Raw genomic sequence first — 14,851 nt, 5'->3', positions numbered from 1 at the left:
AATAGGTGAAAGTTTGAAGAAGTTTAAAATTGCCTCACATTTTGGCACAAAATGGCCGCCAAACTGTAGGTGGTGTTGCCATCCCATAATAATTTTGAACCTTATGTTGAGGTCCAAAACCTTGTGAACATTTCAATATTTGAACGGTGTCTCTAGCCAAAAGAATGTTAAAGTTACAATTGTTTAAAGAAGCAAAGGTGTGGCCAATGGAGCAAAAACATTGGAAAATCTGGGAATATCCGGGAATATCTGGAAAAGTTCAAAGATTTGAAGGACCAAAATGTCATAGCTAGAATAAGATGAAAGAGCTGAACATTTTCATAGTCGAACGGTTAAAATAGGTGAAAAATTGTAGAAGGAGTTTAACTGTGAACTTCTGAACGAAAAATTCTCCATGTATTTCAATGGAGCAAAAATTCCCGGAAAACCAGGAATATCTTAAAAAGTAAAAGGATTTGAAAAACCAAAAGTCATAGCAGAAATAAGATGAAAGAGATGAACATTTTAATAGTAGAATGGTTAAAATAGGTTAAAAATTGTAGAAGTAGTTAAACGCCAAAAAACGGCGGAAGATACTATAATAACTAGAAAGAGCTGCATTTCCAGAAGAAAATGCAGGGTTGAATGCTGTATTGCTGAAAGAAAGCTTAATTTGTAAAAGAAATGGCTGAACTGAGCTGAAAGAGCTTAACATTTTAAAAGTAAAATGGTTAAAATAGGTGAAAACCTGTAAAAGAGGTTAAGCACAGTGATTCCCTATGTATTTTAATGGAGCAAAAAATCCTGGAACATCTTAAAAAGTTCAATGATTTGAATGACCAAAAGTAATAACTGTAATAAGTTGAAAGATTTGAATATTTTCAAAGTTGAAAGGTAGAAAATTTTGAAGCGTCCGAACCGGGTGTCGAACCGCGAACCTCATGTACCATAAGTTCCCAATGCATTTTAATAGGGCAAAAATTCCCGGAAAAACTGGAATATCTTAAAAAGTACAAGGATTTGAAAAACCAAAAGTCATAGCTGGAATAAGCTGAAAGAGATGAACATTTTAATAGTAGAATGGTTAAAATAGGTTAAAAATTGTAGAAGTAGTTAAACGTCAAAAAACGGCGGAAGATAGTGTAAATAATAATAAAGAAATAAAGAGAAACAGGAAAACAAAGGGTTGAATGCTTTACAGCATTCAACCAATAAATAAAGAGAAACAGAAAAACAAAGGGTTGAATGCTTTACAGCATTCAACCAATAAAGAGAAACAGAAAAACAAAGGGTTGAATGCTTTACAGCATTCAACCAATAAAGAGAAACAGGAAAACAAAGGGTTGAATGCTTTACAGCATTCAACCAATAATAAGTCAACAATAAGTCTAAAAGTCAAAACAGATTTTCCCCTTTAAAAAGAAACAAAACAAAGGAAAATAATAGATTTATACTGATTCATGTGAGTGATCAGTTTGTGTAACACAGATATTATGGTGTCGGGTTTCAATCAAACAGTCTGGCCTCTCATCAAAATCTGTTTCCTCAAAATGTTTCTAACATATCCAGACTGTATTACTAGTCGGTTCCACAGTGATCCATTTGGGTTAGCTCTTTTTATTGCTAAGGCCCACTTTTTCCTTAAGTCTGAATCCACTGAGTCACTGAGTCAGAAATGTATAAATCTATATTACTATAATAGCCTAGTCCTAGTATACTGTTTACAGGTTTACTAAATAAAGTTTACATTTATGTCGACAGCAAATTCTCCGTACATCATGCAGCACGTTGATAATAGCCCTGCAGCATCATGCATGTCAACATGTGTACTAATAATGGAGCCCCTGCAGCAGTAAAAGAAGAAAATTATAGTTCTTACCTGTGAAATGTTCTGCTTTCCTCCTTTGTGGACTCTTTTAGATTTTGGCGGTTGAAACCCAAACAATGAACTGGCATTTGGCAAAAAATGAGTTCACATTCATGCACAGCAGCAGTAACTTGACCTCACCAATATGGCGGTGCTGTCCTCCCACGAGGAATCACGTGATGTCTCCTCTAGTGATAGAACTCATTGGACCTGGTGGACCATTCCCCTGCACACCCTGCCACACCCACAACAAAATGGCGGTAACCTCCCCCCAGCATTGCACACTTTCTTTTTAATTTTAGTATTTCAGATTCTTTATGCTTACATAAATGCACATTTCTTTGAGTGAATATATACATTTATTCTGTTTTCAATAATTATTTGTAGCACATGTACATTTGTTTAGTTAACTCATTTTGGTTTGTTTAATTAACGTCACCTGTTTTTGAGTTGCCAGTGCTGAGGGTGCTACTGGTCTCTAGGGGTGGGGCTGAGGTTGTGCTCCTGGGGGTGTGCTGTGAGGACTGGCAAAGGAGGAGCTCAAGCCTTCACAGCCTTTAAATACTCCAGTCAGACAATTGGGCAGGCACCATCTACAGAAGCCTCCAGGGGAGAAACTAATGGACTTATTTAATGTTTATTTGCTTTGCTTCTGCTGGTTATTCTTCATTTTGTTCTGCTTTTGGTGATTTTCCTTTTCCATCATGTCGTGGCTCCCGCAAGGAAATAAAGGCAGAGGCGCCAAGGTGAAACGTATTCTTGTTTTATTGCAAGAACAGAGCACAGCAACTGCTCCACAAAGGCCACATCAGCACATGTCTCTCCACTCTGACACTCCACCTACTCCCCTCCAACACCTGGAACTGGTCCTCTTGTAACCCTTGTGCTATCTTAGATTGTTGTGAAGTTTCCTTCCACAACAAACACTGTTGCTCCGCGGACGCCTCGAGTAAGCCCTGGCTGCAGCCTGCAGAATGGCTCGACGCCTCCGCGCTACCGTGCGCTCCTTGTCTCCCGTTTCTATCTTCTCCGACACCCCTGGCCAGGGCGGCTTCAAGGAGGAGCGCTTCGTCCCCATTGCGCCGGTGAACGGAGCAAATCGTGTCTGTGCAAAGCAATCTGACTTAATACTGTACGTTTTGTGTATGAGGGGCGGATGCGTTGTTACGTGTGGGAGCCTTCAGACTGCCATCGGCCCCGCAGCTCACACGACACGCAGTCTCCAGCTCACACGGAGGCTGTGAGCGTTTCAATGCAAAACTCCGCTCAGTCCTTAGAAACCGTTAACACGACCACGTCAATTTGTGTTTCCAGTCGTGTCCCGACAAAATAAAGGCTGACATTATTCCCACATATTTACGTGCAGCCAGCCGAGTCACTATGACTCAGAGGTAAATTCACTCCATGCGCTGTTCTCTCCGTCACGCAGCTGACCGGCTTTTCCAAACCCGTTGGTGATGGTGGATTTTTTCACGCTGCTTTTAAGTATTGCTTTTAACTTGAAAGCTTCATCATATTGTAGCGGCGATCACGTGCACGTTGGGGCTTATGGCACCAAAGGATTCTGGGATGCGGCCGGGCATGCGTGTTTCGTTTTGTTGAACCATGACTGAAGTGTCTAAGACCTGAAGTGAGGTCCATGCTGTTTGGCTGTTTAGTGTGTTGAAAAACAAATGACTTGTGCTTGGTGTTAGATAGAGAATTCAAACCATTCACTGTGTCCAAAAATACGTACATTGTGGCCGCCAATTCAAACCATAAATTAGCTGCGTCACTGAATAAGCCACACGGCTGTAAGCGCAGGAAAAAAGTAGTGGCTTATCGTCCGGAAATAACGGTATGTTTCTGTTAACCCAGGGGTCGGGAACCTAAGGCTCGCGAGCCATATATGGCTCTTTTGATGGTCACATGTGGCTCGCAGACAAATCTTTAATTCAAATTTTTTTTCTTCATTAGACCAGTCCTTCTCGTGCGCGATGCGATGGCAGAGGCGCGCAGTAGTAGCGGTGCTTAGAGAGACAAATCTGCGCCAGCACTAGTATAAGTTTAAAATTGTCTATTAATTCACAGAGTTTGTACCACCCGGAAACCTGTGAATTGCCGTGCCTAAAACTGCGCGCTCCCGTCTCTGAGAAAGAGCGCGCAGTTGCGGGGACGGGATGTGTGAGGGAGAAAGCAGAGGGTGGGGCTGAGGTGTTGTGGGGACAGGCAGCAGGTGAATCGCGCAGGGATTGTAAATAGGTAAAACCCACTGCCTGTCACTCACTGCAGCGTGTGAGTGTGTGTTTGGCTCCAGGTCCGCATGTGATCAGTCTGTCTCACATCTACAAAACATTCATACCAACCTAAGATCACGTTTAAAGTCTCAACGCCTGCATGAAGCAGAAACTCACCACGTAAACCAGACTAGACCATCAGCAAAACTACCACGAGAAATACTCATCATTTATTAGAAACAGCATAACAATGTTATTAAAAAGAATCCACAGACTTATTGTACTTTAAAAAGGTTGAAATTACATCAAATGCACACATTCACTTGTATTTTAGTTTTAAACATATTGTCGCGGACTGAGTTGGATGGCTGTTGGGCCGCGTTAAAAGTTCTGGAGTTCATTGACCGCATCAAGCAGAGATCTGATTGGCTCTCAGTTCTGTCGCTCAGCCTGTTGTTAGGTAGTTTGGACCAATGGGGTTCAGCTATGGGCCGAATAAGGGAAAGGGGAGGGCTGCAGCGGGAGCAGGGGAATATAAAGTTGGGAGACGCGCTCTCGTCTCGGCGGGAGAGATTGAGGAGTTGCTGAATTAATTGTTCGGCGTTTGTCGCGGTCTGCAGTAACCCGAATAAAGAACCTTAAAAGAGGTTAAGTCTCCGTGCCTCAGTGTGGGAAAGGGACACTACATTATTGTATGGCTCTTTCGAAATTACATTTCAAAATATGTGGCGTTTATGGCTATCTTGGCCAAAAAGGTTCCCGACCCCTGTGTTAACCTCTTTTAAGGACCCAGTTTGCTCATCTTTTTACATTTTTGGAGAAAAATTTTAAACTTTTAAAACTAATTCATTGATAAACTATTGTTGTCCTCTTTGGCCGCTTGATCCCTCACAAACCCCAACCTACTAAACCTGCTGAACCTGCAGGAGAAGCCCACCTTTTGGGCGTCGTCCCTGAACGATTTGGTGGAGTAGTAATACAGCAGCGGGTTGACCACACAGTTGGACACCGCCATGCAGAGCGTGACGGACACGGCGCGCTGCAGGGGCACCTTGACGCCGCAGCTCCAGTTGCCGCACATGGAGTGCAGGTGCAGCGTCCTGATCAGGTGGTACGGCAGGAAGCAGATCAGGAAGGTCACCATCACCATGGCGACCAAGTACACCGAGCGCTTCCCATCCCTGCGAGAACGGGGGTCGGCCGTGGACATGGTGAACCCCTCGGTTCGGTGGGACCTGAGTATGGGGACGATCCTCAGGTAGGAGAAGAGGATGGTGAGGAAGGGCAGCAGAAAGCCGAAGACCAAACCGATGTAGTTCAGGATGCTGATCCGGCACCAGGAGGAGTGGCTTGACGTCTCGAAGCAGCGAGGAACCCCATCTCTGAGTGGGAGGGGCAAACAAACGGAAGCAGGTTAAGGCGCGTTTGGATGATGCTCCTCCCCTCACCAGCAGGTGCCAACACCTGACCACCAGTAAGAATGTTCAGTCAAAAGCCACCAGAGCCCCGCCCCCTTCACGTTTGGAATTGTTGAAACGTCCTCAGTAGATCCAAAAAGAAGTTCATTCTGCGGTCTGAGCAGCGTTCCGGGTTAGAAACGTCCTCCAGAGGATGGGAGGAGAAAAGATCCTCCTCAAAGTTTGTCAGTGGCAGCTCAGTGGCCTTGTGGTAGAGTGTCAGCCCTGTGACTGGAAGGTCACGAGTTCAAATCCAGGTTGAGTCATACCAAAGACTCTAAAAATGGGACCCAATGCCTCCCTGTGTGACACTCAGCATTAAGGGGTTGGATTGGGGGGGGATTAAGCCACCAATCGGTTCCCAAGCGTGGCTATGTCTGCTGCTCACCGCTGCTCACAAGCAGAGAACAAATTTCGCACACCTAAGTGTGTGACAAAGAAATGGGACTTTAACTTTAAATTCAGTTTCTGACGTCTGCCAGGATCCTGAGGAGAACCGTCACACGGGAACCAAAGACCTGCTGAACTTCATGGCTCCACCTGCACCACAGACACAATATCGCTGACGGCGCCGTGATGTCATCGACGGCTGAGGACGCGTGAGTGAGCCTGGTGGGAGGTCTGGACCGCAGAGGAGGGAACGTAAAGCTCTGTTCTGTCAGTCAAAGTCTCCGCCTCACGCGGTTCCTTTGGGTCTTCAAGGTCCCACCAAGTGTTTCTGCAGAATTCTAAACTGGTAAAAACAGCTCAGCATTCTGGTTCTGCGGAAACCCGGCGGAGGAGTTTCCATGGAAGTACGGGAGGAGCCTGCAGAGGAGCAGAATATGAACCGGTGCTGCAGGGGGTTTCTGGAAGCTTTCTTTATGCTCTGGGAGGTCAGACCGGTTCCTCCACAGTCGAAGCTCCAGTTTTGCTTCAGAGGAATCTAAGCCTCAACTGCTGCCGATGACTCAGCAAGCTGGAGAAATGTGGCTATTAACATCTGTACAGAGGAAGAAATAAATAAAGGAATTCTAGTTCTCTTCTTTACAAATGACTCTAAATTATTCAGATTTGGTGTTTGTCAATCAGCAACTCTGAGCTTCAGCTCTCCAGAAGTTTTCTATAGGATGGAGGTCCAGAGACTGGCTGGGCCGCTCCATGACCCTGATATATTTGGGGTCATGGTCCTGTTAAAAGACCCATACACCCATTCTGACCCTCCTGTAGGAGGGAAGGAGGTTCTCACTCAGGATTTGAGGGTACATGGCTCCACCCATCCTCCCATCCACCAGGTGAAGTAGCCCTGTGCAGTACAACACCCCAAACCATAACGCTTCCACCTCCATGCATGGTGTTCTTTTGGTCATCTGCAGCATTTCTGTTCCTCTAAACACATCGGGTTGAGTTGATGCTAAAGAGCTCCATGAAGGTCTGATCTGACCACAGAACATTCTCCCCGTCTCTCTGAATCATGAAGGAGTTCAAACTTCAGGTGGATCTGCTGCTCATGGCTCTTCTTAACCAAGGAGACTTTGGGAGCTCTGCTATATGTGGAACCATTGCAGCGTTAAGCATTACCAACGGTTTTCTTGGTGACTGTAGTTCCAGCTGCTGTGAGATCATCGACTAACTCCTGCCGTGTTGTTTTGGACCCATTTCTGTTCTCATGATCATGGAAACCCCACCAGGTCCGAACTGGTTTGGAAACCCAGACCTACTGTAACAAGGAGACGGTAACAATAAAGGTGCAGTCCTTTATTGAGGACACGTGGAGAGGCAGGCGGCTGGCAGACAGGTGTCGGAGACGGGGAGAGTCCAGGATCAGGCAGATGGTGGAAGGATGCTCAGAATTGTGGGTCAGAGACACGAACAAGTCTTGCTCGTGTCTCTGACTTCACACTGAGCAGAGTCTGTGAGGCTGCTGGAAGTGACAGCAGGGGCTGATGGGAAGTGGAGTGTGGAGAACCAGGAAGTACTGCAGGAATTCTCGAGATCCACCACTTTTCTTGGGGTTTGGGTTTCCTCTCCAAACCGCCTATTTATTGTCAGGACCTAGAGGTCCTGGGTTCACCTGTGCCCAGGTAGGGCAGTTGGTCAAAAGTACTGGGGTGTGTTGCTTTGAACCGTTGGACAGAAACTCTGAGGTCAGAAACGGTGCTTTTAGGGAAAACTAGGACGGTGGTCTCACCTTTTAACCACTCCTTCAGACAGGAAGGGTATGGAGGCCAGGCCCACAAACAGCCAGATGGCGAGGCAGACGAGTGAAACCTGCCTGGGTTTGGATTCAAAGCTTTGTTTGAACGGCTTGGCCACAGCAACCCAACGCAGCAGGCTCAGGAGGGTGAGGAAGAGGATGCTGAGGAGGAAGGACAGAAGCACTGAAGGACTACCGTCTGGATGTCTGAGCATCAGAAGAGCGAGGCACCCACCTGCTGTACAGGTTCACGTAGAAGCTGTAGGTGCACAGGCGGCACAGCCAGTCGGGGAAGATCCAGCTTCTGTTGTGGAAGTAGTACACCAGTCGCAGCGGGAGGGTCAGCGAGAAGCTCCAGTCTGAGATGGCCAGGTTCATCATGACCACCCTGCAGGAGGAGGTGCTGTGGGCGGAGCAGAGGGTCAGAACAGACCGGAGCTTCAACGTTTGGACCATCAGGTTCTGCAGGGATGGACAAAGTTTATCTGCCGTTGACAAACACAGAGCAGAACTCTACAGAACATAAGACCGACAACACCAAGCAGGGGTTCTGTGAAAGACAAAGACAAAGGAAGAGTCCTAAAAGACTGCACGTCTGTAGGTCACAACGATCATGAAAGGTCTCCAGCAACAGGCTAATCTTAGACCTGCGTCCCACCATGATGGATGTGGACGAGCAGAGTGGAATGACCAACTGCTGGACCGACCGTCATGAGGGCCGCCGGTGGAAAACACTTCGGTCTGAGTGCTAAAGATATTCGCTCTAGTGCATGAAAAGACCTTCTGAAGAGCATCAGCTGCACGCCGGACCAGAGAGTAACCAGAGAACGGTGGGAAGCAGAGGAACAGTTGGATTTTAAGAACACTCACGTTAAAATATCAGAGTGTTACTGCAGGAGCTCGAACCCTGAAGGTCCAACCACCTGCCTGCTTTCGCCCCACCCACCAGCAATCACCTGGACCAGAACATCAGAACCTGGACTTACCTGGTCCAGATAAACAGGGTGGTGGATTTGGAGGTTCAGGCCAGTTTTAAGGCTTTGAAGGTGGGGGTGTCAGATCTGCCCCAAATATCAAGTGTATCTAAGGTCCAGGTTATTTTAATGGAAACAGGTTTCTTCAGACATTCTTGTTAAGAATGATGATGATGATGATGATGATGATGATGATGATGAGGATGATGATGAGTCAAACAACATTGACTCTTGTGGACTCCACCCTTTGACAGCAGAGTCATCCGTGTTTATATGGATGCAGCTCACAGATATGAAAGAGTTAAACGTTTCCTCATCACCTCCGACCAAAGCTTGATTCAAAACAGAATGTCACTTCTCATCTATGATGGAGGTCTGGCAGCAGCTGTCTCTGCCCCGCCTCATGCTATCAGGACCGCTGGTCCATCATCAGTCTCATTCAGCCCCACACACATTCACACACAGACGGCGCCAACCTATAACCACCAGGACCAACGTGGGGGTCATGGTTCCTCCCAGCTTTTTTCACACACCAGTAAAGCCAGACCAACACCTCTAGAGCAGGTGCTCCTCTGATGACACACGCTGGTATGCGCCGGTCTGACTTTCACCTGGATGATTGGCTGTGAACCGGAGCTTAGTAACTTAAACACAAACACCCAGACGGACCACAAACAATTAAGACACAAAGCCTTTACAAAGAAATCCTTAAATAGGTTCTTTGTCAAAAGACATCTGAAGAAAATCCCTTCATTTTTTTACCATCTATGGGGCTGACACCTCCCTGAGGCCTCAGTCCCAGCCGTCCTCACGGTGGAACGGACTGTCTGCAGGTTCTTTCTTTTTTCAACCCCCCATGAGGAAACTAGCCAATCAGAGTGTAGTTTGTCTGGAGGTCCTACAGAGGTCCTACACACCCCAGCACAAATGCTGCACACATGGGGTGTCCTAAAGACCAGTGGTCCCCATCCCTGGGCCGCGGACCGGTACCGGCCCGTGGGTCACTTGGTACTGGGCCGCACAGAAAGAATAAACAACTTGCATTACTTCCGCTTCATTTCTTTTGGAATCTGAAAGATGTTTTAGTTTGAAAAATTGCCCAATTCTCTGTCACATCCGTCTATTCCGGGGTGCTCATTACGATCTTCGATCTTCAAGACATGAGGGTAGATCGCAGGCCAGCAAAGATAATTACAAAAAAAAAGGACTTTTAAAAAATCCACCCGCCAATCAAAATCCTTACCGAGAAGTACGGGACTTGATTGACATGCAGAACGGCCATCGGACATCTTCTAATACATACATCATATACATATAGTCGCTGCTTTCTGTCTGTAATAAAACGCCTCATCTGTTAGTACTAAAGTATTTTTTAATAAACTTACTGTGTAGTTTTTAATCAGTATATAAATCAAAATGTACAAAAAACACAGGTAGATCTTCAAGACATTGTCAACTCAAAAGAAGCTCACATGGCAAAAAAGTGTGAGCATCCCTGGTATGTCATTTTTGACGCATTCCAAGGCGCTCTTCTCGGTCACATGATAAGTTACTGCTAAAATAAAACCCAGGAACTGGCAAAATAAGTAAAGGACAAAAAAAGGGCCTTTGGAAAGTTTCTTTGCCAAGTGGAAAAGCCCCAGCCAGGAGACAGAAGAGGAGCCTTCAACTTACAAAAAAAGAAAGCTACATTTAATAGACAGCACTTCTTTTTGCACCATAAAGGCCTGTTCACATCGGGATGAATTTCTTGCGCGATATTCGCCGACGTTTAACGCCTCGTGACTAAACAAAGGGCACCAATGTGAATGTGCACACTGACGCGAAAAACGCCACGCGTAAAAGCGTCATTTCTTTAAAAACTCCTCGGGTTCGTTACTTTGGTTTGACGCGCCGCGTCAAAAACTATACGACCAATGAGAATCGGGCTTTTGCACACGTGTCTGGAGCTTCTGAAGTTACAGTAAAACACCACTTGGGGGCACTCAAACACAAAACTGCCTTGCTGAGCACACAAACGTAAAGGCAAAGAAGATATACTGACGGACATTCTAAAATATCCCCGAAAACGCTCATGATACATTTTCAGCTCTTGTACCAGCACCAGAATGGCACGAGGAGACAGGGTGAAGCTTTAGGAAGAGTCCTCAGAATCCTCCATGAGCTCAGCAGCCAAGACTCCACCTTCACCTGTCAATCATACGATCTTCTGTCCAGCAGTCTGTTTTTTTGGAGGCTGATCATTACAAGATGAGAACAGACAGAAACCCACAACCAGGAACCCAAATTCAGACCCGTTTGTGCTCAGACCTTTTTTTTTTCATCCTATGGAAGGCCACCAGCGCTCCGATGTTGCAGAGGAACGCCACGGGGAACACCACCATGTAGGTGCAGGTGTAGACGTAGTACTTGAACGTGTCGCTGTTGTGCAGGCACTGGTTTGTGGGTCTGTCGGTGGGGATGACGGTGCTGAGTGCCATGCTCATGAGCCCTGCAGAAACAGAGACAAATGTTTGTGCGTCACACACTCTGCACAACATGGCTCCGCCTCCATGACCCCCATGACCTTCAGCCCCCCTCACTGATGACCTCTGATCTGATGCGAGCATGAAAATCATCAGACTCAGACATTTCCTGACAAACACGGAGAATCAGAGGGAGCAGACAGGAGCCCTGAGGAACACCACCACTTCATCTGCCACAGTCTCAGAGGTGCTTTTGCTTGGTCGGGTTCTGACTGTGAGTAGAATCTTTGCTTCTCACAGGTCGGCTAGAGAAATGACACCTGTGATTGACAGTGTCGCTGAGGAATGTGAGCGGCGCCGTGCCCAAACCGCCACGACAGGAACCGGCAAACAGGTGTGTGACGCAGGTGTGTGACTGAACGACAGCTGTTGATGTGCCTGAATGAAGCTCCTCCCACCCAGTACATTCACTTTCTAATCACACAAACTGTACAACACAAATACACATTGTACAACATAAACACACAGTGCACCCCAAACAAACAAAGACTGTGTGCTGGAGTGGCTTTAAGGTTTTTTGTGTTTTAGGGTTTGAGTGGTGGGCGGGGCTAAAACTTTTCAATATGTACTAGTTAAACGTTCTTTCGTTTAGATATTGGTTCAGACAAAGGTCACACAAACCTAATTCAGTCTAAATGAATCTGAGCCAAATGAAACTGCGATTATCCCAACAAATAAAAGATCTCTGATCCGGATTGGTTTATGCAACAAATGTGGAAAGTTTGATATTTAGCCTGGTTTAGTGCGTTTTTGCACCAAGAACCAAAAGCAAACATCAAAGATAAAATTTTAAAAGAAAACAGCTTCAAAGGAATTCACCTGCACAGGTATGCAGCTCCACATTCACCTGCTCTGCCCTGCAGCAGACAGGTGAAAGCTCAGTGACAGTGTGGGAGGAGCTTAGCTCAGCAGTCATGCATTAAAGATTTGAACCTGAATTCATTTATGTATGGTTTTCCTGAAACAATCATTTTCTTCTTTTCAGAATAAAAGCTTTCATTTGCTGTACCGCGCAGAAGTGTCTGCCCCCCCAGAAAAACCTGATCAATTCAGATGTTTTACAGGTTCATTGAGGAACTTCAAAGGAACTTAGGAACATGCTATCCAATCCAATCCACTTTTCTATAGAGCTGGGGGACCAAACTCTGACATCCCCCAGACAGTTAAGTAAGGGCTTCCATTATTTTTAACAAAGGGCATGTACAGTTTGCAGTCATCTGCATAAAACTGATATGACAGGCCATGTTTCCTAAAACTTTCATCTAAAGGAAGCAGGTATAAAGAAGAGCACAGGTCCTAAAATTGAACCCTGGGGAACTCCAGAAAGTAGAGGAGCAGAGGACGAGGTGGAGTCCCCCAGCCTAACCGTTAGGGACCGCCCTGACAGGTAAGATTTAAACCAGTTGAGGGCTGCCCCCTAACACCCACACAATATTCAAGGCAGTTTAAAAGAGTTGTGTGATCTACTGTGTCCAAAGCAGCAGTCAAGTCTAAAAGTACTAAAACAGAAGAATGACCAGAGTCTGTGGTTAAATAAAGATCATTAAAAACTTTCTAAAGAGCAGACTGTGCTGTGAGATGCCTTGTAGCCTGACTGAAGTGTCTAAAATCCCACTATCATGCAAAAAAGGTTAGACACTTTTCCAAAAGGTTAGACACTAACGGCAGCTTTGAAATTGGTCCATAGTTGGCCAAGCACGTTGGATCCAGACCTGGTTTTTAAATAAAGGTTCAACAACAGTTTTTTTGCAGAAGGTTGGGATAATACCTGATGACAGGCTGCTATTGAATATCTCCATGACTGAAGAGCCAAGAGTGGCCCAAACCTGTTTAAAAGAGCGAGGTGGGACTGGATCCAAGGGAGAAGAAGGTGCTTTTAATTTATTAACAATCCCAGTCAGTTCAGACCCTGACACCGACTTAAACTGGGTAAAACCACCAGAGTCCTGCACCACAGCAGACTTAAAAAGGAAGAGGATGAGGTAATATTCACCTTAATAGCAGCTCTCTTGTTGTTAAAAAAGAATAAAAGCGTTCACACATTTCATTTGTCATCTACAAACAGCACCAACAGTTTTATAAAGGATGTGGGGCTTATCCCCCTTCCCCTCCTATTATCACCCCCTACCCCCCCTCTCTCTAACGTCCCTCTCTCTTCTTCCCCTCTTTCCTTTTCCGTCCGGTCCAACACCAAAGATTTTCAGACATGATTGAAATTAATAAAGTTTGGCCTCAATTACAAAAGGGGTTTATTCAGACATACCTTTGGTTTGTCTGAAGATGAATAACCCCTCTTGTTAGATTAAAATATGTCCAACCCAAGAGGCCCTCAGCTCTCATCTGTCTGCCCAGCTGTTGTACAGGACAAGTTAAAAAAAAAAAAAAAAAAAAAGGATGTGGGGCTTGTTTACATTTTCTAAACCAAGCTGGATAAAGACTTTGTTCTTTCTCTCTGCTGTGTCTTTGTGTTTCCTCCAACTGTCTAGAGTTTCATGCCAGACCTGCAAATGATCCTGTTTCCATGTGCGCTCAGCTCTACGCACAGCCGCCGAGCGGGAGAACCGTGGCTTTTATTCGAACCGGTTCTTGATCTTCTGGTTTGTCTTCTTCATCGCAAAACCTTCAAATGACCTTAAATCAATTCTGGAGTGAAGGTTTAATCCATATTTCCTTTGTCTCCTTTTGTCTCTAAACTCTGCTGCTAAAAAAGTTTTCTACATTTTATTACTTTACCTTCATAACTATTTAGAAACCAGAGATCCGTAGAGTCTCCTTTATGGAAACGTTCAGGTTTCATAATAAAAATCCCACCAATCCTAACCCCCACGTGGGAGACTCACCGTCCATCGCGGCCGCGCGCTCCTCTTCAAGGTTCTGAGCGCCTTCATCGCTCCTAAGTGGCGGTTCTTGAAATGGGCGAGGTGGGCGGTGCCCCACATCAAAGGAGGCAGCATTCTCCGTGCCTACAATGTTACACGTGAGGAAGTGGCTCACTCAAAGCTGAGAGTTTGGGATTTGTTTTGACATGCCTGCAACAGTCAACACTTAAAGATGTTATTTTTGACACATTTAACACTGAACATCGCACCATGTCTTCATCCTCTCCCCTCTCCACACTTATGGTGCAAAAAAAAAAAAGGATGAAATGACGATTTATCGTATTTCGGGCAGATACTCGCAGCAGTGTTTTTCAGGTAAATACCCTAGGGCGGTTCAGTTAATTAACTCACCTGCTCAGCGTCCTATTTAAGCCAGGTGCGCAGTTGTTCATTCTTTCTTACTTTCTGCGCTCATTCTTCGCCCCACCCTCCTCCCCGGCTTCCACCTGTGGGCTCCGTAAAGGTTTTGTTACCCGAAAGTTTTATGGAAATTTTATGGAATTTTATGGAAGTTTTATGGAATTGAACGGAGCCTTATGCCAAACAAAAATATGTGAATGCCAACTTAAAGAATGTGGAAAAATGTCAAATAAATATTTCTTACTGCAAGAGTTGTCTGACTGAAATAACTCAGAGTGAAACAACGTAAAACAGCCACATGAGAAGGAATCAGGCAGAAGACAAACCCGTGCTCAACATTTCCCACAATTCCCCGCTCCAACACACCAAACCCAACGTGCACATGACCACCGCCCTCTGCTGCAAGAGGCAGAACTGC

At 45.6% G+C, this 14,851-nt stretch overlaps 1 protein-coding gene across 2 annotated transcripts; it reads right to left on the bottom strand.

Moving 5' to 3' along the window:
• Nucleotides 1-4,852: 4,852 nt before the first annotated feature.
• On the bottom strand, nt 4,853-14,092 carry LOC101160285 (cysteinyl leukotriene receptor 2-like). 2 transcript variants are annotated; one of them, XM_004084254.4, is made up of 5 exons: nt 14,035-14,092; nt 10,980-11,160; nt 7,931-8,098; nt 7,690-7,857; nt 4,853-5,444 (listed from the first exon to the last, which is right to left on the bottom strand). In XM_004084254.4, the coding sequence occupies exons 1-5, from the start codon at nt 14,039-14,041 to the stop codon at nt 4,904-4,906; spliced, it is 1,065 nt and encodes a 354-aa protein (XP_004084302.2). In that variant the 5' UTR covers nt 14,042-14,092; the 3' UTR covers nt 4,853-4,903. The 2 variants fall into 2 exon arrangements, with proteins under 2 accessions (XP_004084302.2, XP_023807292.1); XM_023951524.1 differs by lacking the exon at nt 14,035-14,092 and having other exon boundaries at nt 10,980-13,298.
• Nucleotides 14,093-14,851: the final 759 nt, after the last annotated feature.

Source organism: Oryzias latipes, chromosome 3 (assembly GCF_002234675.1).
Source record: "Oryzias latipes chromosome 3, ASM223467v1".
Taxonomy (NCBI): Eukaryota; Metazoa; Chordata; class Actinopteri; order Beloniformes; family Adrianichthyidae; genus Oryzias; species Oryzias latipes.
The sequence above is the reverse complement of the archived record's forward strand: the minus strand, read 5'-3'. Positions and strand labels throughout refer to the sequence as shown.

Coding starts and splice junctions, on each gene's coding strand:
- LOC101160285 (XM_023951524.1), bottom strand. CDS start 11,287: ATGATTTTCATGCTCGCATCAGATCAGAGGTCATCAGTGAGGGGGGCT. Junction 8,099..10,979: donor CATAGGATGAAAAAAAAAAG/GTCTGAGCACAA, acceptor CTCCGCCCACAG/CACCTCCTCCTGCAGGGTGG. Junction 5,445..7,689: donor TCTGAAGGAGTGGTTAAAAG/GTGAGACCACCG, acceptor CCTCCCACTCAG/AGATGGGGTTCCTCGCTGCT.